Raw genomic sequence first — 26,031 nt, forward strand, 5'->3', positions numbered from 1 at the left:
CTGTGAGAGAGCAAACAGAAGAATGTCAGAATCAAATTATAGTCACCGTGGTGAGAAGATTACACAGAAGGAATGCGCACCTCCAGAGCCCTCTCCTTTTCTTTCAGCCTTTGCCGCAGCCTGGAAAGCACATTATCGTTTCCTCCTGGGCTTTTGCTTTGCTCAAAGTCTTTGACCATGTTTATGTACTCCTGAGAGAAAACAGAGAAAAAAAGCCAACTATCTGAATATATTCAATGACAGATTTTTCAATGTAAAACAAACCATTAATACACACAAAGCTAAGCTGTTGTTCAGTGTTGTTGTGTCACCTGTAGCTGCTGCTCTTTATCGGCCAGAGTGGATGTGAGCCGCTGGATGGTGACCTCATGGGTCTGCAGTTTTCTTTTGGTTTGATCCAGCAGCTCCTGGTACTGCTGCTCCAGAGCACTCTCCCTGTCCCCGATCTCACCACTCAGCTTCTTGAGCTGATTGTTCAGATCCTGGAGGTGTAAATGATAATACTGTAAACAAAAGGTCTATATTTGAACAGTGAAAGATAATGAAATAGAGCATTTAAAGTACCTGATAATTTTTCTCTGGAGACAATAATAAAGCTTTATTTGACCATATTTACTAGACAACCACTGTCCTCCACCTGTCTTACATTCAGGGCTTTGTCTCCCTTCTTCTTCTGCTGTTGCAGGTCCTCCAGTTCCACCTCTAGCTGGTCCTTTGCCTGCTGTAAGTCAGCCAGCTCTTGCTCCTTCCTGTCCAGGGCACGCTGTAGCTTTTGGGCTTCAAGCACCTTGGCATGGTGTTGCCCCTGGAGTTGGGCCAGTTCTGTTTGCTTTTCCATTAATAGATTTTGGTGCTCCTCTACTCCCTGAGGGATAGATGCAAGAAATGTTTATCTTTACAGATCTTTACTGTTTTGTTTACTTGTCAATGAGATGGAGACAAAACTTCCTTCGCTTTACTGTTTCTTCAACATTCTATGAGATACTCACTTCTTAGTAATATAATGTGTGAATGTACAGGCACACACAGAGCAAGGAGCCATTAACATTATCATAAAGGTACAGGACTTGCCTGGTATTTCTGCAGTTGGGCTTTATGTGCTGCCTCTCTAGCCTTGGCCAAAGCGTCATCCCTGTCCTCAATCTCATGACACAGTTCTGAAATCTGTGCAATACACAGAGTAAGACAAGTTGGTGTTAGAGCGTTGCATAATACAGAATAGTGAGAGCACAGACAGGTTAGGCTAAGTCTTGTCACAGTTAACAACAACTGTTATGATCCCAACAATAAATAAAATGTGTTAATAATAGCATGAACCTTACCTCTTTTTCCTTTTCTCTGAGGACCTGAGTTAGCCCCTGGATTGTTTTGTCTCGCTTCAGAGCATTTTTTTTCTCAGAGTTGAATTCATTCTCCTTCTCCTCCAACTTCCCTAACAGGTTCTGTTTACATAAAGAAGTGATCTTACACAAAGAAACCTCTCAATCAAATTCAAGAATATTTAATATAGCTAAATGTAATCTCTATGTACCTTGTTTTGATTCTGGGTATCCTCCAGTGTTTTAGTCAGGTTCTCATTGGTGCTTTTTGCCTGGGTGAGCTGTTCCGTCAGCAGCTTATTGCAGGACTCCAATCGGCTAACCTCATTCTGCTTCTAAGCAAATCCAGAGAACACACAAAACAGGAGGGGGAAAATATATTAATACCAGCAATTTAAAGGAGCAAAGCTGTTGTCTGTCACAGCTCATTACCGGCGCTATTGCGTTTTTCTCAGCTGGGATTACTGAAAAGAACTACCTTCACTCTGACAGGAGTGTATTCATCATCAAATTCCTCTGTAAGGTCATGCAGAGACTTCCATTCTGCCTCTCTTTGTCTGCGTTTGGCTCGGGGGTTGTGAGGGCCAGTATTTAACCTCTTGAGGACAGGGATGTGGCTCCCTGCAGGGGCAGAAACTTGCTGCTTGGTGATGCAGCGCAGGAGCTGGATCAGGTCAGAGATCACAGAAGGCTGACTTGAGGAGCTATGGAGCAGCGCTCTGGCCTGAACCTTTCCTCCTGGGTCATCAGTGGCACCATGTCTGGCAACAAACATCTTGGCCTCTCTGAATTTTTGTTTGGGTGGAGGATCTAGTGGGGTGTCTGAGGAAAAGTCTCTATTGAGGGACTGCAGGGATGAGGAGCGACCTTTGAATCCAGGTCTAGGCAGTATGCCCTTCCGGTGGACCAGGTCAAGGTACATGCTCTGCGAACGGTGGCGTGTGCCTTGTAGACCAAAGCTCTTCATAGAGCCATCAAGCCCTGCCGCTGATCCCAGCCTGCTGCTCCTAAGGCCTGAGCGCCCTGGGAATGCCCCTTTACTAACAATTTGATCCAGACTCACACACCTTTTCATGCGATTCTCCGTGTGACCACTTCCACTCTCCCTGAACTGCTGTCCTTCAGAGGCCAGCTGACAAACAGCCTCATCATCAAGACTGCCCACCCCAGAGAACCTGAGTAGAGTCTTGCTGCTGGTGCTCTCCCAGTCACTCTTGTCCAGGCTCGGGTTGTTTTTTTTATAGATGTGGATGATGCACTGGATCAGATGGTCTTTCTCCGCCTGCAGCTTCTGGATCTGACTGTTGTGTTCATCCTGCAGCTGGCTGATGTTAACATCACACTGCACCACCTTCTCTAACTGGAACACACATTTCCCACAGAGGAACTCTCCGCGACCATCACGAGTCACCTCCCAGCCCAGCACATGGGACAAGATGACTTGTAGCTTCCTCTTTTCTGATGAGCTAAAGATCCAGCGACACTGGCTTCCCACCGCACGAACAGCACATATACGACACGGGTCCCTCATGGCACCTTAGATCTTTAGATTCCAGATTCACCCTCTTAAAACAAGTCCAAACAGTCTCTCACTGACACACAAACTGTCCGTGGCCTAATGGTCATCAGCCTGCCAACCAAGGAATAGCCATCTATCATTTTCTCTCACTGCATCAGCAAGAGAAGCACAGAGGAGAATGACTGAGTGCAGAGCACTATAAGCCCTAAGCCTTTGATAATCCCTGCTCCCGCCTCTATTCCACTCTCCCCCACATATTCAATCAGATCAAATCCTCTAGGACTGCTGCAGTGATCTGTGTTGTGCCTGGTGCCAGACCATCTCTAGAAAACCTCCTCCCAGATGCCCTGATAGAGACACCAATGTATGAAGGTCCGCCCATACAGATGTTTCTCTAGGGGACTGGTGAAGATGGCAGCAGACAATGACTCCTACAGAGTCCATCCTGCCTGGCAGTACATCTAAAAATCCACTTTAAGATAGGAGGAGGTGTTTTCTGGCCATCGTTGCTGTCACACATTCCATTACACCTCTATCCTGGAGAGGCCACTCAAAGTCCTGTCATGCCCAAAAAGCATCCCTGGTACACACACTATCCCCAGTCCTTCAAAATCCTTTGCAATACATGCAGCACATTCATTTGTTTACCCAGATCTGATCTGACAAACACTCCCAGGTTACACCGTTTCCCCCCCCTTTAATTAAGAGGGATAGACATAAATAACTTTCAGAGGAACTGTCTCCAGACAGCATGGTAATCCAGCCTTAACACTGTGACCTGAGTCCAGACGTCAAGGCCTGAGGAGGAAACCATGGACACTGCCCAACTAACAGCTTTCTACTCTGAACGTCAGCAACACAGTACTTTCACCAACAACCCACATAATGTTTTGAGGACCACTTTCAAACTGCATTGCATTGTTTTTATACAATGGACATTTCTTAAGCTTTCTGAACTGACAAACTATGTCCTATGTTAGATATTTAACTACGATCCATCAAACATTAAAATACATCACATCAGCCCAATCAGCAGGGCCACAATATTCAGCCCCCAAACTCACAAAATGGAAAAGCATGGAGTTGGTATAGAGAATATAGGTAAGAGAATAACTTTCAGAAAAATTCTCTAATACAGGTTTACTATCATTTAAAACTGTCATGAAAAGGATTATGGGAAATTAAGAGATTACTAATCTAATGATCAAGTGACAACTCCAAACTCTCTCCTTCACCAAGTAGTAATAATAATGTAAGCTTCAATTGTGAAACCAACCAAGCCCCAAGATTACCACAATAGACAAAGAGTACCCTAGCTTTCTACTGAAGCAGGTGACAAAAAAAAAAAAACAGCACCAGGAGGCACACAGAGGAAAAAAGCAAATCATGAAACCTGCCAAAGTACATTTCCTGTGGTTCAACAGAACAACATAGACAATCCTCTGAAGTCAATAGAGCCTGCTTTGTGCGCACAGCAAAGAACATAGCCCCTGTGCATCTGTTGGTCTGTGAGTGTTTGGATTTGTTTGACTTGACACATTAATGCACAGTTGCTTTTGGTTTGAGGCAAGACTATTGCTAGAAACAGAATATGAAAGAATGACATAACACTGATTGTGAAAAAAAGTCTGGTGGGCAAGACAAAAACAACAAAAGACATCAAAAACATGGATAGAATCAAAAAATACAGAGTCTAAGAAATCAGCCAGAAGTCAGTGTGATTGTGTAGTAATCATGTTATGGCACATCACCAGAGATTTAGTCAGCAAATCCACACCAACCTGATGGTCAGGTCTTGTTTGGTCCTTCTCTCTATGTAGCTCATCCCTCAGTGCCTGAGAAACAGTCAAAGGTCACTCAAATGTCTTTTCATTCAAATTCAAATTCTCTGAATATACTGTTTGTTTTCTGAAAACATGACAACAAATATCATAAAACATTTTGTAACTCAGTTAAATTAAAATAATTTGATATATTTTGGCGTCATTACAGAGGGAAAGCTCCTAAATTACATATCTTTAGCAACATATGAAAGTCATACCTCAAGTTCCTGATCTTTCTTGGCGATAGCATCAGATAGCTGTTTAACACAGTCAGCTGATGGTGCATCTGTCTGTTGGTCTGCACTTTTCTTCTGATGGATCACAGCCTCCTGGTTCTCTAAAGTGACCTTAAGCTGCTCGATGATACTGGTGTGAGCAAACAAAATATACATTGGAAATACTTAAAGATCTTAATACAGAGAAAATAAAACGCATGAATGTGTCTGCGTTTATCTTGTGTCCCTACTTGTCTTTCTCTTGCAGGGCCAGCTGCAAGTCTTGGACTGGGCTGGGGACAGGGACAGGGGTGAGGGTGCTCTGTGGACCCAGGGCTTGGAGCTGCTTCTCCATGTTAATATTCTTTAGCTTCTCCTGCTCAGCAATGGCTGCCATATTCTCAACCTCTTCCTCTGCCGTTCGTAGACACTGACATGACACAAAAAGACCACGTGACAACTATCAAAGAAATGATCACCATGATCAGCAATCCAATGCTGATTGTTATGACTGTCGCACACTGGATAACTTTTTACTGTACGGAATACTAGATAACTAAGGTCTTACAGCAGAACAATTTGGACAAACCTTTCCTATGAGATTCGACAACAAAAATGAGACTAAAGAGTGGGGTTCAATTCAATGATAAAAGTAAGTGAAACTAACAATGGAAATGAACACAATATGGTTAATGTGACCATTCAAACAATCTAAAGACAGGGATATAGGTTATTGTGATTTCTGACAGCAGGAGAAAGCCCTTTATTGGGGATGAAACACAAAATGATTGTCCTGTGGCAAGTAACAAGCATTTGAACACTAACTTTATAATACAAATTCTAGTGCAATAATATTTTGACTCACTTGTTGTAGGTGAGCTATCCTCTTGTTGAATGCGTCCCGAAGTGCATCCATCTCTCTCTGAGCTTGCTCTCTCAAACGCTGGGGTTCTCCTGATTCTCGACCAGCCAGACTCTCCAGCGCTTTCCTGAAAAACATTCACAAGGGGAGATAAAGTTAGCACGCATGCACATTTTTACCACTGGGATTCTACAACATCTTCCTGCCAACTAAGATCTTGTTTTTGACACTGAACTTGAGCACAGTAGGACTGTTTAGGGGATGATACTCACGATGCAGACACGAGCAGCTCCTGTTTCTCTGCCAGATCCCTCTTCATAGACTCCAACTCCACCTTCAGCTCAATGTTCTATAAACAGACATCACTCAGTCCATTATAGCACATATTGCACATCTGGAGTTATCACAAAAGCATTGGCACAAACAGTGGAAAGGTTTTCTCCCTGACAGTTGCATTGTTAATATGACCAAATGAATACATCAAGGTTTATCTTGGAGTGTCTGCATAAAGATAACATTCTTACATGACACTTCACTTCTCAAAGTGGGAAAAAAAGAGAAACACAAGCCGCCCTAATGAGACCAGGAGATTCCAATGTTCTTACATCTCACTCAAAAAAAAGAAAAAAAGAACAATGAAAAGGCAAGAGGGCTGTTCTAAGATCATAAATGTGGGATTTTGGTTGAACAAAATCCAGCTGTTGTTGTGGTTGGAGTTGTGATCTCAAGTAGTCCCGGTAGGAAACACTGAGTCACATGCAACATTATGGCACTGAGGGGCCACATAAATGCATGAAAAAGACACAGAGGGTAAAACACATTTTGCATACTAAAGAAAATACAACACCGTTTTGAATATGTCCTCAGTGGAGTCGTCACATTTCTGCTGCATGCGCTCCTCCATGAAGTAAATGCGCAGCTTCAGGTTAAAGTTCTCTTTCTTCAGAGCTGTGATTTGCTGCAGATAATAATAAAACAACAAGTATTAAAGAATTCTAGTCTATATCCAGCCCATAATTAAATCTATGCATTTACTTTACTTAATTGATAAGAAAACAAGGTTGATTTGGGTCAAAGAAAAACAGCAGTTAAGCACTTTATGTGGAGAACACTGGGACAACATGTTTACATTGCAGAAAAGAACCATGTGTATGGTTATTGTTAAAATGAAGGGAGGCCTTCGTGCTTGTGTGTGTGTTTGAGTGTGAATTAGACTGTGAATCATTGTGCTGCAGGGTCAGAACATCATGCATCTGGTAATGGGGGTTGGGTAGACTGTCAAAGGGAGGAGGTAGAAGTCTGGACCCCTCCGTAAACCTCTAATCATGCAGCCAGCCAGGCAGCACAAGCCAAAAGAATCATGCATTCCACTCAAATGCTGAAATATAGGCTTCAGCCCATCTCAGTCCTACTCCTACACACACACTTCATCACTAAATCTCCATAAATGGTCAGCGTGGCTTGGTTTTAGTCAGACTGAGGATCAGGTTTAATAAATCATAATACCCTGTTTGTTGTGGAGGGGTAAAGTTGACTACATGACCTCATACTGACAAGCTCAGCAATTCAATTTATTAACAATTAATAGCATAAATAGTTATAAGTTAACATATATGTTATATAACATTGGCTTTGGCAACCCAACTCCAATTGAAGTGACATCGTGCCACTTGATAAAAATCACTCACGTTCTCATAGTCCTTCATGGTGAGAGCTTTGATTGGGGACATCTTGTCAGGGAAGGACGGAGCTGTAAAACAACAAAGTGATACACATTCACTCATTTGATCGGCACTATGTTCTCTATAGCATAAAAATTCTTCCCTGATTACAAGAATAACTCTGAGCTATTTCTTTTGGAGAGATAAAGAGAAAGAGAAATGAGAAAGCAGAGATGACAGCTTCTGAAGAGCTCCCCTGTTCAGACTAGTTGAAAGCAGCCCACAGCTGATCATGTATAACTCGTCGACAACACATTTCACAACACAAACCCCTGATTCACAGTTTGACAGCCTGACAGGAAGAGCTCCATCACTCCTCACGCTTGTATCGGTTGCTTGTTTATGTACATTTTATTTCTAAATCAGAGAGATGTTACTTTTGTCCTTGTTGCCTTTGATGTATGTATAAAATAATCTTCTGGATCTAGAATCTGACAAAACTACTGAGAAGAAACTAGGAGCGAGCAAAAGTCAGAGACAGGTAGCGAGAACTGTCAGTGTTTTTCCTGGATGTCTCTGTATCTGTCCACATGACCAACTAGACAGAAAGCCACAGATGCTGACCTATATCTATAAATCAGTTGTTTACTAGCTTGCTTGGATTGTTCTAGCGCTGAGTATATTGTTTGCACACTACAAGAGCTTGACAATGAATTAGAAACAGGATTAGCTAATTAACATCATCTAGCTAATCCCTTATCACAGCTTTGGAGACACAACTGTGGGAGGTCACAGCAACGATTCAACAGCAGTATTAATTAATACACGAGGGAGACACAACCTGAGCATGAAAAAAAACAAAGAGAGAACAATAGAGAGTCTTACTGTACCTGTCATGCTGTCTGTGGAATATTCTCCAGCATCTATAGAGTCTGGCAGTCTGCAGCTGGGGACAGAATCATTTTGTTAGCGATGCAGCCTAGTTACTATGGATATATGAAAAAGGGATCACCATTACATTTTCACCACATTCAACAACGACAATTCATATTTTTAAAAATCACAGTAACTAAAGCAAGCTCGGCTCTCTATCCTTGCTCATTGTACACACATACACTGATTATTATGGTTATTCAAACAACACAAATGCGCTGTGTTTATGTATTACTCACGCTGGCCAGTTCCACTGAGCCTGAAGAACGCTCCATAAATAGCTTAAGAATGACTCTCTGCTTCATTTACATCCACTCTGGCAGAAACCATTTCTGTGTGTGTGTGTGTGTGTGTGTGTGTGTGTGTGTGTGTGTGTGTGTGTGCGTGCGTGACCATGTGCCAGTGGCAGCCTTGCTCTCATGTTCAGGCAGACAGACAGGAGGAGGAGAGCAAACAGAGAAGCCAGCGGACGGAGAAGGCTTTCTTTGGCAGACAAGCAGACTACTGTGACTCTGATCAGCTAAGCATCACACAGTGATGGGACAGTGGCAGCACTCAGAGACACGGCACAATGCACAGAACATCAGCAACACACATCTGGATCACAATGACACAAAAGGAGCTGGGGCTGTAATGCCACAACACAAATGTATCACTTGCACATGTTTAAAATTTCTCCAGACAAATCTGTTTTAAGAAGGAAATGACTTGCCTAAACACTGGCAGTCACTGCCTGTCCCTTAACCTTGACCCTTGTGTCTAATAATATATAATGTGCAGCATTGCATAACTACCACCCATACCTCCCCAAGCAGTGGAAGCACAGCCGCTCTGCTGCTTCTCTGGTGTATTCCTCAGCCGTTCCAGCATGATGTCTATATTTCATGTCTACATATTGATATTGTTTTATGTTCTTTGTTTATAAAACTTTGCAGATTGTGCTTTAGCTTAGTATCATAACAATAAAATATGTTATGACTATAAAATAATTAGTAATATATATTATTGTAAAACAGAACTGCATCTTCAGACTTAAAGCAACAACGTTGCTATTTGCTGATTTGTATTTCTATAGAAAATTAGATGAGTCAGACAAATATGACACTTAATCCATTTTGTCCACTTTCATACCTTCTCCAGGCTGTCTGTGATTCTGGGAACTCTGAATATCCCTGCTAGAAATACACTTTATATAGAGGTTACACATTGTCAGGCTGCAACAATAAACCATAATGACACAGCTCTTCCCCATATTTGTTTTCTTTTGACAACCAACACTATAAAGTTAATCAACATGAAGCAACATAACTCTGTACATTACAGAGGAGAAAAGAAGATACAATGCCAAATGAATCACTCAGCCACCTTGGACTTTCACAACATTGAATCACAGTTGGTGTATTTGGCTTTTTTGACACTGATCAACAAGAAAAGAGTAAAAATGTAAAGGTAGTCCTACATTACCTTTAATGCAATGTGGAAAATAGAGCATGAAGCACATGAGCAGCGGGAGCACAATAACCCTCCCCAAAACACTGAAAATCAAACATGTGTTGACAATTGTTGCATCACTGAGGTTTCACATGCCAAACAACCCCTTCCTGTATTAATGGAGAGGAACCACTCTGCAACAAGAGCCATGATAACAATAAAAGCTCCAAACATAAACATGTGAAACAACTTCCATAGAAACCAAATGAGCTCTCATAAAGAACAGATGACATTAAAACACGTCTGTGTCAGTGTTATTGACACTGCATTTGTAGTAACCCCCTACTGCACCCAGTGGAAACAATGTAAGAGCCTGTAAACATTGACTTCCTCATTTTCTTCTCATTTTGTTCAACTGCTATTGACAAACATGAAAGCAGCTATGCTCATATGAGTATAACAGTAGTTCATGAAAAACAACAATAACTGAAGCGGTTAACAGTATGCAAAGCCATACTTTTTAAACTAAAAGAGTGAAGTGAATCAGGTTTCAGAATTACCGAATAAGTAATTCACACCGCACATATCAACTAACGTCTTGGATTACTGAGGCACGTTTACCACCTGGATGACCGCTTTTACACAGAACTCAGCTGAGCTAAGTCATTTTTAAAAAGGACACGAACCAAGGACACAACAAACTTACACAGAGATGCTACAACTAGCTTTTCAGTGGAGCAGAAAGAGCTACAGACTAGCTGTTTTCAGCAAACACTATCCAGCATGAGCAGAGCTAATAATGCGCAGTTCACCTACCACAATCACACTCCTCTATCATGACATGGACAGCACGCGGGAAAAAAAAAAACAAAAAAAAAACGACATGTTAACTCCACATTTTGTACAATAGAGAGCAGGGAGACGTCGCTGCTTCAGTCTGAACCCCGCTGAAAAACTGGCTCTGATAATTTCCGCTTTCTTTCACTCTGTGAATGACAGGTCAACAAGCCGACCTACCAAACGCAGTGATATCACAGCAACATCCAATGAGCTGAAAATGATTTATAACGGTAATAACTGGTTGTCTGTGTATTACAGGCTTTCTGCAGCAACAATTCGACTGCACTTTATCAGCGAAGGATGGGTCATTTTGTTTTTTGTCCCCAAGTCTTCTACTTTGGTCTCTGTTTTTGGGTTGAGTTAACTAGCAGCACAAACCTGTTATTATTTTTTATGTAAATATTTTGCCAATTCCGATAAAGCGCTCGTTATGTAGTTAATGATAAAAGCAAAATTTCGTGCAGTGCTAGGAATAATGTTTTTCCAATAGTTTACTATATAACTTCAAATATGTTGCTGCAGACACAAAAGCAGCCTAAACTTGAAGATCATCAGCTTATTACTAGACAACTAGGGCAACTTTAGCTTTTTCCAAATAAATAACGTTATCGAAACTGATATTACAGATAGTTCAGTTAGCTGTTATTTCAACATTATGTTAAGTTGGATGAGATATTTTGCAGATACATTTGATGTGTGCGCTCATCCAAACGTCAGATGACCTACTAACTTATCACCACGAAAATAAACAAGACTAGCTAACTTGTCAATTTCTCACTAGACCTACCGTTAACGTTATAAAAATGGTAGACAATTGCTGGTGGTAAGTTACACCTAACGCAATTCAGTATAACGTTGACGTTATATCAAAGACATGACAACCTGAGTGTTTCTGTGTTGTTCCAGTTAATAGTCATGGCCTAGTAACTAGTTACTGATTTCGGATTTGTGATAGCTATAACGTAAAGCAATGCTATTACAAGCTAGCGTTAGCTCGCTAGCTATCGTTGGTGGGTTTACCTTCCGTTAATGTCAACGGGGAGCGTCAAATCGTCCCCCACGACCGAATCCATTATAGCGGTTGAGTTATTTTTTCTTCTCTCCAGAATAACAAGACATTTTACTGACTATACGTAGTGTTAACTTCGAAAAGCGGGACGGAATTCAAAATAGTCCAGGCTACCGCCATCATGATATGGTAAACGTCACCATTGTGCACGTTGGAAACTGGTGATGCCTTCAAGCTATGTAGGAAATATTTGAATTTACGACTGAAACCCGACAGTAGATGCCTTAAAAAGACGAATATGACGATGTAAAGCTACAACAACACAGGATATGTGCCATGAATATTTCAAGCCCCATATCAGTATTTGTTCACAATGATGCTTAATTGCAAGCTTATTGTTTATGACTTCAAAATAAAGAATTTTCGAGTACTAGAAAGGCATCATAAAACTGGGTGGATACTGGGACAAAGCGATTGGCCAAAACAAACACTTTGGGGAGGTACGTAGAGGCTCAAAAATAAAGACGCTGTCGGATGAAGAATTTGCACTTTTGGTATCGAGCCATGTAATCATGTTACCGCCTGTGACAGCACATTTTAAGAAAAAGTGATGTGTTTTTATTTAGTGGGCCCAATAATTCATGTCTTCTTGACATATAAAGATAACCACGCTCAGACAGATGATTTGTAACATAATAAATGATACCAAAACTGGGAGTATAAATAAGCAGCATAATCACATTGCTTAAAAGAGAGGGACAGCTTTGTGCCATGTGTTTGCATCAAAATATAAGTGAATAAATAGGACTTATTTGGCCATTGGATCATTTTCTGGCTGTATGTGAAGAAGCAGTGTCAAAGTTGTGTGTGTGTCTGACATATTCATCGAAGATTGCGACCATAAACCTAATTTGTATGTGTGTGGCGAGTGTGATGGGTGTGTTGCATGGCGGCGTGGAATAATTAACATTTGATCCTGTGGCCTAATTATAACATTTAGTGGGAATACAGTCTACAGTAATGACTACATCTGGGTATTTTGTCACTCATTTAGCTAAGTTCAGGAAAGGGCTGAGACATCTATAACTTCTGCGGTGTAAACAGCTGGTTCAGCCTCATATGACATTTATCCAGACAACAATAGCGACATCAAGTGGTGTAACTCTTAATTTCAGGCGGGTTAGAGTACAGTTTCACATTTAACAACTAGGGTGTAAAATGGTCATTCTTTTATTGAGATACATACAACTTTAGTGATGCCAGTGATCAAATTTAATCTTGCTGATAAACATGTCATATTTATGTCATATTCCCTCAGATGCAGCGTGTGAGTTTTGCATCTACCAAACTGATGTGTCTTATAGCAGGTATTGTACTTAATTTACACAAAGCTGCAGCCCTCGAACCATTGTGTGTGTGTTTGCTGTACACACACACACACACACTCACACACACTCTGAAATGCGATGCCGAAGGCAAGCACATCATGATGACCATCATTATGGGTTTCTCTGAAACACCCACCACTCCCATTTCTCATGTAACTGGCTAAATCAAAGCAGGATTATCAACTGAGCAATATGGGCAGCTGTCTGAGGCCCCAAAAGCCTCAGTTTACTGTGTGTCAGTTGGTTTTGGTCATTTGATTAATTGCAAATGTTTTAGGGGATTTTCACCAATAAAGTACAATATCAATGACATTTTGTGGCCCTGTCATAGAGAGTGTGGTGTGTGTGTGTGTGTGTGTGTGTGTGTGTGTGTCAAAATGTGGTTAAAAGAGCAGAGAGAGTTTTTTGTTTACATTGTGCCCACATGGTACTTATTCTCAATAAAGTCTTATTCCAGCATAAGAGTACTGGTTAATTTAGAGGTGGCAGGGTAGTAGACAGAGAAGTAGGTGAAGCCCTCCCCCCCCCACCTTAACTCCTTTGCTACTCCACTGTTTACGCAGTCTATTGGGACATGAGCTTTCTGTTGGATCTTGGAGGTCTATACTTCTGCTGTGACAGCTATAAATCAACTGGAGATAGTTTATCTGTCACCTTGTGGGAAAAGTTACACCTGTCTGCAGTCACATGATCCAGCAATGTTAAATGAAAGTGCCCATGTCATAGTTGTGTTGCGAAATCATTGGCCATCATAACAATTCTTATGATGTGTCTGGCTGTAGAGTGTATAGAGACACAATTTCAGACCCTTAACCATTAAGATCTTGAGAGAACAAGAATGTGAAATTATGTTAAAGGAATACAATTGTTAATTGTACCTTGAGGAACTTATTAGACTCGGAAATATAGACCTATCATATAGATTCTTGCATCTTTCCTAATCTGTGTTCAAATACTTGTGTCATTTAGAAATTTGTTTTACAAATCAGGTATTTTATCTGTGGGTATTCCAGGTCTCCAAATAGTTGAATAATAATAATCAACACACAAATTGAAAGTCTTTATTGAACAAATGGACATTGAACAATGAATAAACAGTGGACAGATAAAGGATGCTGGCACCAGAAATGGTAATGTTCAGAGTTTGATGACTTACTGTATTTGGCTGATATTTCCAAACAGGCTTTAATTATAAAGGCGACAGAAAATCTTTGCTCCAAGTCATGTGTAAAAATGTGAGGTATTCTTAGCTCGTTTTAATGTCTACAACAGATTTACAAAAAGAAGAAACAATTTTCACATATTTGCATAATTCTTTAAAACACAAGTTATAGTATAGCACAGAGTCCTGGTACAGTACATGGTTGATTATCATAGAGGAAAAACAACATAAAGCAAAATAACAAAAAATAAAAAAATAAAAGATAATTAACATTGCAATAAATTTGTTCTCTGGAGCCCCAAATTTACACATAAAAAAAATCTATAAACTCCAAGACCAGTTGGGCAAACTGATATATATAAAGTTGTCAGAAAGAGTAGTATTGCTTCAACAGAAATTTGCTCAGTCAGCAACCACGTTAACAATATTAAATAACATTAAATTAGCAAGAGGGGATTCACTGTATACAGCAAGGTTTGCACAATTATACACACTTGTGTCCAGCTACAACAAAGAAACTTTTATTTATTTAAAACTATCTCCACCAGTTGTGTTTCTAAAAAATATTACATACAGCTGTGGGGGGGCTTTGTACAGAGAAAAAGAAAACTTTATTCTTAAAAAATACTTCAAACCCTGTGAATTACACTGGATACAAAAGGGGAAATCTGCTTGGAGTTTTTATAGTTATCTCTAAAATATTTCCAATCAGGATAAGCATCTCTGTAAAATGCAGCATCGAACAAAAACAGTTTTGAATAAACAACAGATGGTTGACTATTAGGGAACTATGTCGTTTTGGATGGGATATTACCATTATAGTGCATTATGGAAGCTATGGCAATATATTACGTGGACTTTATTTTTATTCATCTAAGCAAGCATGCACTATAAACATCAGAATATTTTAGCAAAGTGGTGTAATTACAGCACTATGGCTAGCACCTTAGATAACTTACTTAGCACCATGCATTAGAGAGAGGATGGGATGGAAGACAGGTTTTTTTATTTTGAATCATGGACCCACTCTCCTCTCTCCTGTGGCTCAGTTCTCCTCTAAGGAATGCCTGTACCTGTAGTCTGTCTGCTGTAAGTGGGGTAGAAGGAGAGACTCCTGGTCCCATGTGGCGCTGAGTAAGTAATAACTATTACCCTCCTATCTTTTATCATAAGTAAGAAAGCAAGAAACTGATTTCACACTCCACAGTTGTAGAGAACGTAATAAAACACTATTGAGAACTAGAGCTCCATACTTCTTTTCACTCTGACCTCTAATCTCCAGATATTCTCCCTAATCCTCAGTGGCATCCGGTTCAATAATGTATGAGTAATAAGTATAGCAACAAGTATTTAATGCACTGACTCTCCATGTGGATGGCTTGTGTGCATCAGTGTATGGCCTCAGAAGTTATTACTGAGAGCTGACTGGGTGCCACTGGTTTTCCCGCATTAGGGAGGAAACTGAAAGCCAGGATTTCCCACTTGGAACACTAGTAAATACAGATGTGATTTCTGCTCGATTTAAGCAAATGAGCCTGCCTCTGGATTAATTCACATGGGCAAGATCACAAGGAGACGAGCACCAAAGGCAAATAAAATGGCACCCCTGAAATATCCTTCCATATACGTTTAAAATATCAAATTATCTTCTCATTTTCTATTGCACTTGAAGATTATTTCTTTACATAAGATATACATGTATAAAAGTTAATAATAAGCATACATATATATGTACATTTAACTGATCCCAATTACTTTAATTCTTCTTTCCTAACAGAATTGAATTCCTGGTATTTCCAAAAAAAGTACACTCAGTATACAGACTGTATACAGTTAAAAAAATAAGTTACTATAATGTCCGCTGATTAACTTGGCCTTGAACTCCCTTCACTTAGCAATGTTCCAGAGAGATTGTGTGGCATAGAGCCTTTTTTTTCTCCAAGCAGGCGTACATATGGAGATCCTTCTTGAAGAGCTTGAAGAAGCTTTTGCCGTATGGAGAAGCTATTAGTGCAAGAACTCCCCTGCTCGTCCTCAGCTCTTCTTTGTCCCCCCCAGCTCCCCGTGCTTCCTCCCTCTATGTCTGCAGTCCAATGGGAGTTTGGCAGAGTGAAGCAGAATCTGTGTGGAGGGAGGCTTGTACTCGCTTGGATTGTTTTGCCATGGATTGGAGGAGACTGCTCCGACCTCCACGCCTGCATGGGTGATGATCCATCCCTCCATGCTCAGAGAACTTACATTGCAGCCCTCACAGGAGACATACAGGACCTACTTCTAGGTGGTAATGTGAGCCGGGAGTAGTATTGGGGAGGTTGTAGATGTCGACCACAGGGAGCAGGGTGGGGTCCAGGGAGTGGAACACAAAATGGGTCTGGTGCCAGCGGCCATCTTTTATCTGAAACCCAGAGACATTTTTTAGTCCAAAACCTGCAGTCACATTTAGGGCATTCATTTAAAGTCTGAAAGTCTGAAAGTCAAGATGATGTCAACTAAAGGGCACAAAGCCAGGTGACATCTTGTTGGTCCTACCCAGCAGGAGTCTTCTATGACTTCTGGCTCGAGCTCTCCTCCCACCTCGAACACCTCCCCACTCCAGGCCTTGAATCTCACAGACCCCCGAGCATCCAGCTGATCTTCAGCTGACCTCCAAACCGAGAAGTTCAAGCAGTGGATGATGATGTGCTGCACTGCCTCTGAGCTCAGCAGGTGCAGGAAGTTCATCTGGACACGACCAACGCTGATTGCTGGCTGCTCAAACAGGCAGAACAGGCACTGGTTAACAAGTCTGGTATATATTACATTATATTTTATAATCTTGTTGACTTTGCTGATGTCATTGGGGTTGTTATTGTGTTTTAAATACCTTGGATGCTGTTATTGGTTTCAGGCAAGTCTGTCCTCCTCCGGTAAAGTTGCAGGAGACTTCTATTGTATCTGACGAGCAGCCCAGGTTGGGGTCAATCCAATAAGTGCCTGAAAATACAAACACATTTAGGATAATTAGTTTATCCAAACATAAAATTGGTCTTCGTCTCTGTCTCCAACACAACACACACACACACACACACACCCTCACCATCGTTTAACTTCTGTTCACAGCTGTGCAGGTCCCTGCAGATGCGGGCGGGGTTGTCTCGAGTGCCAAGTGGGTTCTTCAGGCTCTGGATCAGGTTACTGAGGTAGTGGAGGGTCTTAAAGATCTCTGCTCCCTGGTCCAGCATCGGCAGGTCCATCACTGGCTTATTCTGGGGGACAAAAACAGATGAGCCTGTGCAGTTTGCAACACATTAAAAGACATAATAACACAGAGTAAAGTTGACGTCTTGCTCCACTAACCTCAGTCCTGAGTGGGGTGTGTGAATCCATAAACAGAAGGCCATCTTCTTTCTGCAGCGAAATAACAAAATCTTATAATATCTCAGTATCATTGTATCCTTCTGGATAACACATTACAGTGTATTTTAACTACTTTATGCCTTATTGGATGTAATGAAATCAGCAAAAATAACATGACTTACAAATGATGCAGGGATACTCGGGGGGCCCTAAAGGGAAGAAAAGCAGTTATTCAGACAATGAATCATGCAACTTGAATATGACATTATGTTTGTTTGACATTTGCTTAAACTTATAATGGTGGAAAACTTACTGGAAGTCCAGGGGGTCCACGAGGTCCAGCAGATCCCTAATAAAGAAGAAAAACACACATGCTGGATGAGGTAATATGTTGTCAATCAAGTGCCCATAGAAAATACAAATGACTTGTAACAACAGAAAAAGACACACTATGAAAACATACCCTTGGGCCTTGCAATCCCTGTTCAGAGAGAGAAAAGACATATTTTCAGCCTGTATATTGTCATCAAATCTGCTTTTCATGCGGTAGACAATGTAAACAAAGTGTAAAAAACTTGAACAGATGTGGTAAGAAGTCAAGAAGACTTACATTCTCTCCACGATTGCCCTTCTCTCCTCTAGGACCCTGTAAAGAGACGTTCACAGTCAGTTGTCTGTAGAACATCAGCAGAGAGAAATGTTAAAGATTATCTTAGTCTCTATAATACATACTGTGTTTCCATTGGGACCAATAATTCCCATAGGGCCAGCAACTCCCCCTCTGCCCTGATAGAGAGAAACAGTTGAGAAAAAGAATGAAATAAGAGGTTCAGTCCATTTCATCAGTGTGATGTAAATCACTAGTTTACTTACCATTGAGCCCTGCGGCCCCTTTGGTCCCCGTATGCCCTTGGGCCCAAAGTCTCCCGGAGGCCCCTGAAAACAGCAGTGATCATATTTATACACACTCATGACGCACTCTGTACACCTGTTTAAACGTGTAACCTGTTTTTACACACCAGCTCCTACTGTATCTCTAACTATATCTATGTCTCATCATGGAACATCTGACATCCACTAACTGTTTCCATATTGAAGACAATGTTTCCAGCTGTCCTAACAGATTTTGGCTTTGGGTTCTGTGTAGTGATTTCAGTACAACAGAACTGCCACTCAATGACACAAAGTTGGAATGTGTTTATGGTACATGATGGAAACTTCGCTTCACACTAGCAGTTGTGTTATTGTTTAAAACCGTACAAAATCACACACAAGCACACATGCTCTTAAAACGGGTGTTTGTGGGATTGTTACAGAAAGGAGCAACACAAACAGGTCATGGGCAGGAAGTGAGGAGAAGATTTGTTGGCTTGCTTCATTGTGTGCTGTTTGTAAATGGGGTCTGGTGATGAGAGAGAACAGCCCGCCATTTTGAAAGACTTGTGGACAATGTGCTGAGGACGTCACACAGATTAACTGTCAGTGTTTCCACACTAAGTAGTTATAGATTAGCTAATGTTAGTTTCTTCGATGTATCTGTAAAATGGGATATATATATATAGTTATGTAATGGTAAAACACCATAAAACAAAGAATACACAAGCAAACGTAATTATTGTCACTGAGACAAGCTCCGCTTTGCAAGGCCAGGTGTTGCAACTCCCAATCCCAAAAAAAGACACTTTTGTAGAAATGAATTTAGAGAATAATCCACTTCCTGGGAAGATGCCCCATTTTAATTACTAACAGGTTGTTGTATTAGGCACCAACCACCACACTTTTTAAAGATGAAGATGAAGACACAGATGGTTTTTAATGGCTGTGTGGGTAGTTGAGTGTGAAATGTCTACTGTAGCTCTGGTGGGCATTTTAATAGTATTTTTGTGCACACAGATTGTGGAAGACGTGTGTGTGTTTGGTGCTGAACATACCCTTGGTCCAAAAACTCCCAGAATTCCAGGAAATCCTGGTTCCCCTGTATCACCCTGAGCAAGAATTTAGTCAACAATCAGAAATACAGCGTCTCCAAAAAGAGAATGTCATGAAATCATATCGTTCAAAGTCATGTGGTAAGTCATTGCCTATATTACATATGTTCATGTGCGCATGTGTCTATGGCTGACACTCACAGGTTGTCCTTTGGGTCCTTGGTCTCCCTGTAGTCCTGGCAGTCCCATTCCACCTCTGAAGCCTCTTTTACCTGGAGGTCCACTATGACCTCGAAGACCCTGCTCACCCTGGATTGATGAAGACATGATCAAATGACTGAGTGTAGATCACTCATGGGAAGTAATATCTCACTCGATAGCATGTCATCACAGTTATTCTATTTATTTATGCATTGTTAGCCTAAAAGCACTACTTTTCACTCTTACCTTTGGTCCAACGCTCCCCTGATCTCCTGGGAGTCCTGGAACGCCAGTTTTACCACGTGAGCCAGCTTTGCCATGAAGACCCACCTCCCCATCATCACCATGCTCTCCCTAGATACATATTATGAAAGCAAGACAGATTAACTTTTGTCCTGATGGTACTGAAGCCTTAAAATTTCAATAATAGTCTGCCCAACTGTCCGTATCTACAGGTTGCCATGAAATTCCCTTCATGCATGCATGCTCTCCAGAGGATACGACCTTTTGGGTACTCTTTAAGATTTGTTCTAGCCCCATTCTCAGGTCTAAATGTCAACTTTTAACACAAGACATCTCATTATTTAATGGAAAGCCATTACATTTTCCTGATTACATACAGGGGATAAACCATTTAGAGCTTCATGACCCCGCCAACTTTCTTTTTGCACCGCGACAGGTAAGTCTATACACATAGGAAAACCGTCAAGTTGTTGTTTTGCTATAAAGCTATAGCAGTAAATAGGAAAAATTAGGTTAATGAACAAGAGACTTCTTTGTTTGTCTCACCGGCATGCCTTTACTGCCGTCTTTTCCTGGGACTCCATCCACTCCAGGCACACCCTCCTGTCCCTCTCGGCCCACCACACCTCTGGGACCAGGAAGACCACCCCCACCCTGAGGAGAAGAGAGGACTTATCAGAAATCTAGACTGACTGTGTGTGTGTTACTGGCTTCTTTTTCATCTGTCTTTACTTGAGTGAATTAGCACAATCAGTTATCTCCTGTCTGGCTTAATCTATTTATGACTTTTGTTTATGCCTCACTTCCAAGTATTCTTGTCATGAATACACATTTTTTAAAGACTGAGAGTATGCAAAACATCTGTCTTTTGTAATGAAATACTGTAAATCACTGAAGCAGGTGTGGATGTATGTAAAATCAAAGACTTACCTCTGGTCCTCTGGTTCCTTTTTGTCCTGACTGACCCCGTTTGCCTTTCTGACCCTTAAGAGAAAGAAAATGTTGATTATTGTTTGTCACTGCCACTGGCCTACAGTAACACTTAACCAGGTACTACTGCCCAGCGTAGAACTTCTTTCTCAAGCCAAAAAATGCTGATTACAAGGTGTTTCTGTTGGATCTCTGCTATATTAGCTAACTTTCTCAAATGTCAATAAAATGTGTTAAACAATGCTCTTTTACGTAAGTTAATTACTAAGGCACTCAACTCACACCATATAAAAGTTTGAACATACTGTATCTAAAGCTTTCTAGGAACAGTGGAGGGTTTGGACTCAAACAGACAATAAATAGGGCTGCATATCAAACTATAGGTCTGCACGCAGAGGCACAATCACCCTCAACCACACACAGCAAACACACAAAAGGTTTTTGTTTTGACGTCCTTACTTGTTCTCCTTTGGCCCCTTTGGGTCCTTGTTGCCCGCGAGGTCCAGGCTGTCCCTGAAATTGCCAGTTATGTTAATGAATGCATATAAAGACGACCTGTGTGAGCATGCCTGCCGGTTGTTTATGCAGACTTTAATGACAGAACTGTGCATGAGATCACAAGTTTCAACACTCACAGGTTGTCCAGGAGCTCCAGACCTGCCTCTCTCTCCGTCCACACCAACTTGACCCTGAGAAAGAGTAACAGAATATAAACCTCATAAACCCAAATACCTAAACAAATTATTTTAAAATCACCTGGAGTGATGGTACGTACTTTGTATCCCGGATCTCCTGATTCCCCTCTTTCTCCTCTGTCACCTGGGGGACCCTGATAAAACAAAAAATATATGACTAAACTGCAAATGATTTGATTTCTGCAACCTTACAGCAGACAAACAGTAGAAGGAGGGAGAAAAGTAAGTCAGGTGTGACTTACTATGTCACCTGGAGGACCAGGAGGACCCTCTACTTTCCCATCATCTCCCTGCTCGCCCTGCAGATGAAAATCAACAGAACATTTAGATGTTTCATATAAAACACACATCCCTGATGTTTCAGTACACTGTATCTAGCTTTTGAAACATCTCCTAAAATGTTACATATGTTGGAAAGTTTACTTTGTGTATGCTTTCTTTTAGATGCGCTCACATGACTGATTATGATGAGTTAGGTAGTAACAACCTCCCATGTTTGTAAAATACGTTCTCTCTGCTTTTGTGTAAAATAAAAGCCATGATGTATTAATGTGGTGTTGTCTTTGATGACGTCTCAGAGGTATCAAAACAAAGTTGATCAGTACAAGCTGCTTACAGAAAGAGGTGCATTTTGGGATTTCGTAGCTTGATGAAAAACATTTGGTGTTATTGATCCACTTTCAGGTGATCTGTGGCCAATCAAAACAGGTGCTGAGTTCTTTAAGATAAGGAGGAAGATTAGGAGATCAGTGTTACACATAAAGTGAACGAAGTGTACCTTTTCACCTTTTGGTCCTGGAGGCCCCATGGGGCCCTGTGGTCCCTGATGACCCTGTAAAGGCACAAGAAATCATGTTATGTGAAATGATACACCAAATGCAAATAACCATAACAGGCTTGTTGAATGTTTAATGTCCATCCACATGCAGACACCTACTTATAATAAGGTAATCTTACCTCATAACCTGCAAGACCAGGTTCCCCCTGTTGACCCATTCGACCTGGAGCTCCCTGACGAGAACAAATGTTGTGTCTTCAGTCACACAATACTTAATTTAGAACATTAGACGGCATTCAAATTAATTATGAAAATGAATGATAAATATCTATATCATTACTGTTCCACTTTACCACGTGTCCAATGGTTCCTCTGGACCCCTTTGGCCCAACAAAACCTGGTGGTCCAGTCTTCCCCACTAGCCCAGTCTCCCCAAGGTGACCTTGATGACCTTTGGCACCCTAAAGGATAAGTTACAGAATAGCTATGTCACTGCGTGTGAATCCTTTTGGTTTCTGAAGGATTAAACTGTCATCAGAGATGATTTGATGATAATACCTTTGACCCTGGTTTGCCTCTTTCCCCAATTTTGCCAGGTTTGCCTTCTGGACCCTTCAGAGAGAAAACAAAATTAAGAAACAGCTTAAGGTGGGGTTTGAGAGTCCATGAAAGTCAGTTTGCAAACAATTTTGTATGTGTGAATATGACCAGAAAGACAGAGCACTTACTCTGACGCCTGTGAGTCCAGGACTTCCAGGAGGGCCCTCCTTTCCCTTTAGCCCAGTTTCACCTTTTTCTCCATTGTCACCCTCCTGACCCATGTCGCCTTTTTCACCCTGAGAATATACACATAAAAACATGACTTTATGTAAGTTTCTTCACCTAAAACATGCAAAAAGATTAAGATTACTAGTGCAGTATATGGCTTCGTTTTGGAGTTGGTGTTTCCATATTGTAATAACATGACATCGAGGACGTTTTGGGAGAACACGTCACCTTGGCTCCATCAGGACCAGCAGGACCAGCTTCTCCCTCTAGGCCTGGCTCTCCCTGTTATCACACATGAAACAGATACAAAGGTTAATGAAATGACCACTCCACCTGTTAGGAATGCAAAATATTTGATAGTTCAATGTTGATAAACGTACGCGCTGTCCTATTAGTCCCTGCTCTCCGATGTTCCCAGCAGGTCCAATGGCTCCCTGACACACACAGGCAAAGACACATACACATGTGCATCAGGGCTTTTTCTTTCTTGTGTATTTGTTTGATACAAATGTAGTTTGATCAGTTTAGGCATGCAATAGTTAATAGGTATATTAAACTTTCAGGTGAACATAAAAATGGCAACAATATATTCAATCTAACCTTCTCCCCTGGCTCGCCTGGCAGTCCAGGTTCCCCCACCTTGCCTGGAGGACCCTTTATAAACATGTAGAGGATGGAGAAAGGAAAATGTTGAATGATTTTGGACAAAAATTAAGAGCCAATGACTCTTTGGCATTAGATATGAACATTATGTCGGGGGTGAGTTCCATTACGTATTGTCATGAAAGAGAAAAAGAGAAAGTGGACACCTTTGTAATGTGGGTTAAATACTTAAATTGGACAGATTACTTAAATCAATCAGAGGGCATTATTGATTCACTGGTGTAGGGTGAACAACAGATGTCACATATTTAATCATTTAGTCTTCACAATACACGTGTGCGGATGAACACCGGTGACCTTATCCATGTGCAATATGCATGCATGCATATGCCTGAGTGTGTTTGAAAACATCTCTCACCTTTTGACCAATTTCTCCTAACAGTCCCACAGTCCCTGCTGGCCCAGGTGGTCCCTACAGATGACAACACAAATACTTGAAAGACTGATAACCAACAAGGGATATTTCACTCTAGTCAACATCAGATCTCATTTAATAAGCATAAACAATAGCTAATAGCTTGCTCTGGCTAATGCTGATTGTAGATGAGCCAACGGCAGATAAATCAGTGCACCATCTGTACACAGTTTGGCTCTGAATGCAATGACTGACTGTGTCACTAATTATGCTTCTAAAACATGGACACTTTGCCATGAATACTTTTTAATCTCAGCGCATATGAATAAAGTTTGCTCCCTGGTTGACTTGCATCCCGTCCAAACAACAGTAATGGTATAACTGAAGTCACCTGTATGGTCATTAAATTCACATTACGAACGCTACGAGCCCAAAGAAAGTTAACAACAGGGCTAAGAAGTGTATTGTCTATCAGTGAAGAGAGATGAGACAATGGAGAATGATTAGGAAGGTGATTTTAAACAACAAGGGAGGATTCATATTTACAGATGGTTGCCGGGAAACTCTACTTCATCCTCCCACTGTGATTTAATCCTTATTTATAGGTCATCATAATAGCTTTAAACTAAGTATTCAATAAACTATTAATAACAATGCAGATGAAAACACATATTCCATAGCTTGTAGTCGACATGGTCATGCAATTGTTCATTACCTATTAAAATGCTAATTACACCACTACAAACCAAAATACATTTGAAATTCAGTCTCAGAATATTTGTCTTTACTATTGTTGGTATAAACAGTCTGCTGTATGAAGTAAAGTGCATCCAGCTGCCTGAGTGTCCTCTGGAGCTAGTAATGGCTAAAGATCCATGTTTTGTTTAATAGGAAACAGGAGAATATCAGTCATTCAATCATACCAATGAACACTTAGAGGGAAGGTGCTTGTCTTTAATATTGCTGAGCTAAATTCAGTGTGCATGCAAGCTTACACGTTTTTTAGTCCGTCTTTTTCAGTTCTACCTCTTTAAGTGCCCATAAAATAAAACCACAAGAAGGACAGCAAATCTTTTACAGGAAATGTTTTAACCATCATGGCAATAATCACATATATTTTCCCTGCGAGTTCAGCAATTTAGCACTTCTATTAATAATCTGTTTCTTCTTCAAAAACCAATCTATTTAGTTTGCCATGCTTGCAGTTCACTCCCCTGCCACTACAGCAGATGAGACAATTCTCTGGCTGCTCCGGAGGAAACATTTAATACAGGCGAATATATTTTTAATAAGCACTAAAATATGTCTCATAAACTTCTTCCTGGCTGTGATATTTTGGAGCTAACAGGGCTGGGCAGAGAGAACCAGGGTGCCGTTTGTTGCCAAAGAGAATCTAATAAAACTGGTGAATACAGTGAAAAAACAGAAGGAGAGAGGGAAAGAGACTGAGGCAGATGAGGCTATCAAGACATGGAGAAGGAGAAGATGAGGGAACAACAGAGAATTATATGAAAGGATGGAGAGACAGTTGGAGGGTCATACCGGCTCGCCTGCTATTCCCTTGTCCCCTGGAGATCCTGAGGGCCCTTGGATACCCTGGAGACAAGAAGGATAAGTGAATTCAGAATACATGCACATGCCCACACATCATCTCACATTCATAAAACACTACATACATGAATAGTTTTTATGATGTTTAATAGTTTTCAATATGCATTAACAATTAAACAATGTAACACTATTAAATGTCTCATTATTATACCGTATTTAAATACAGTATACTGTATGTGGAATATAAAGCTTGCTGTTTTGGAGTCTGTCTGTGCATCTATTGTAAGTCTCTAAGTAAGTATTACAGTGTTTGTACAGCGCAGTAAACTCACAGGAAAACCTTTAGGCCCAGTTTCCCCAGTCTCTCCGATCTTCCCCTGGAGGGACACAAAAAAAGGAAGAATATGTAAGACAGGATCAA

General features: G+C 40.9%; 2 protein-coding genes across 2 annotated transcripts in view; both read right to left on the reverse strand.

Annotated features, from left to right (window-relative positions):
• The window catches only part of cdk5rap2 (CDK5 regulatory subunit associated protein 2), a 31,259-nt gene extending 19,583 nt beyond the window's left edge, over positions 1-11,676 (reverse strand). Inside the window, exons 1-16 of the mRNA XM_070924378.1 lie at positions 11,624-11,676; positions 8,290-8,345; positions 7,427-7,488; positions 6,586-6,696; positions 6,011-6,087; positions 5,742-5,865; positions 5,128-5,306; positions 4,880-5,027; positions 4,620-4,673; positions 1,798-2,634; positions 1,532-1,654; positions 1,323-1,442; positions 1,072-1,164; positions 647-865; positions 312-482; positions 81-191 (exon numbers count right to left, since the gene is read on the reverse strand). Of these exons, the coding sequence (XP_070780479.1) occupies positions 81-191; positions 312-482; positions 647-865; positions 1,072-1,164; positions 1,323-1,442; positions 1,532-1,654; positions 1,798-2,634; positions 4,620-4,673; positions 4,880-5,027; positions 5,128-5,306; positions 5,742-5,865; positions 6,011-6,087; positions 6,586-6,696; positions 7,427-7,488; positions 8,290-8,345; positions 11,624-11,676 (2,538 nt within the window). The remainder of the gene's footprint in view (positions 1-80; positions 192-311; positions 483-646; positions 866-1,071; positions 1,165-1,322; positions 1,443-1,531; positions 1,655-1,797; positions 2,635-4,619; positions 4,674-4,879; positions 5,028-5,127; positions 5,307-5,741; positions 5,866-6,010; positions 6,088-6,585; positions 6,697-7,426; positions 7,489-8,289; positions 8,346-11,623) is intronic.
• Positions 11,677-16,410: 4,734 nt separating this feature from the next.
• The window catches only part of col27a1a (collagen, type XXVII, alpha 1a), a 61,982-nt gene continuing 52,361 nt past the window's right edge, over positions 16,411-26,031 (reverse strand). The window contains exons 31-61 of the mRNA XM_070925077.1: positions 25,943-25,987; positions 25,602-25,655; positions 24,063-24,116; positions 23,642-23,695; positions 23,422-23,475; positions 23,270-23,323; positions 23,002-23,109; positions 22,832-22,885; positions 22,627-22,734; positions 22,453-22,506; positions 22,274-22,327; positions 21,738-21,794; positions 21,576-21,629; positions 21,436-21,489; positions 21,260-21,313; positions 20,801-20,854; positions 20,417-20,524; positions 19,874-19,981; positions 19,628-19,735; positions 19,430-19,483; positions 18,372-18,434; positions 18,231-18,284; positions 18,109-18,144; positions 17,962-17,979; positions 17,812-17,847; positions 17,681-17,707; positions 17,499-17,549; positions 17,239-17,407; positions 17,026-17,135; positions 16,692-16,910; positions 16,411-16,557 (exon numbers count right to left, since the gene is read on the reverse strand). Coding sequence (XP_070781178.1) covers positions 16,411-16,557; positions 16,692-16,910; positions 17,026-17,135; positions 17,239-17,407; positions 17,499-17,549; positions 17,681-17,707; positions 17,812-17,847; positions 17,962-17,979; positions 18,109-18,144; positions 18,231-18,284; positions 18,372-18,434; positions 19,430-19,483; positions 19,628-19,735; positions 19,874-19,981; positions 20,417-20,524; positions 20,801-20,854; positions 21,260-21,313; positions 21,436-21,489; positions 21,576-21,629; positions 21,738-21,794; positions 22,274-22,327; positions 22,453-22,506; positions 22,627-22,734; positions 22,832-22,885; positions 23,002-23,109; positions 23,270-23,323; positions 23,422-23,475; positions 23,642-23,695; positions 24,063-24,116; positions 25,602-25,655; positions 25,943-25,987 — 2,274 coding nt within the window. The remainder of the gene's footprint in view (positions 16,558-16,691; positions 16,911-17,025; positions 17,136-17,238; positions 17,408-17,498; positions 17,550-17,680; positions 17,708-17,811; positions 17,848-17,961; positions 17,980-18,108; positions 18,145-18,230; positions 18,285-18,371; positions 18,435-19,429; positions 19,484-19,627; positions 19,736-19,873; positions 19,982-20,416; positions 20,525-20,800; positions 20,855-21,259; positions 21,314-21,435; positions 21,490-21,575; positions 21,630-21,737; positions 21,795-22,273; positions 22,328-22,452; positions 22,507-22,626; positions 22,735-22,831; positions 22,886-23,001; positions 23,110-23,269; positions 23,324-23,421; positions 23,476-23,641; positions 23,696-24,062; positions 24,117-25,601; positions 25,656-25,942; positions 25,988-26,031) is intronic.

The sequence above is a fragment of the Enoplosus armatus genome, chromosome 18, assembly GCF_043641665.1.
Source record: "Enoplosus armatus isolate fEnoArm2 chromosome 18, fEnoArm2.hap1, whole genome shotgun sequence".
NCBI classification, from domain to species: Eukaryota; Metazoa; Chordata; class Actinopteri; order Centrarchiformes; family Enoplosidae; genus Enoplosus; species Enoplosus armatus.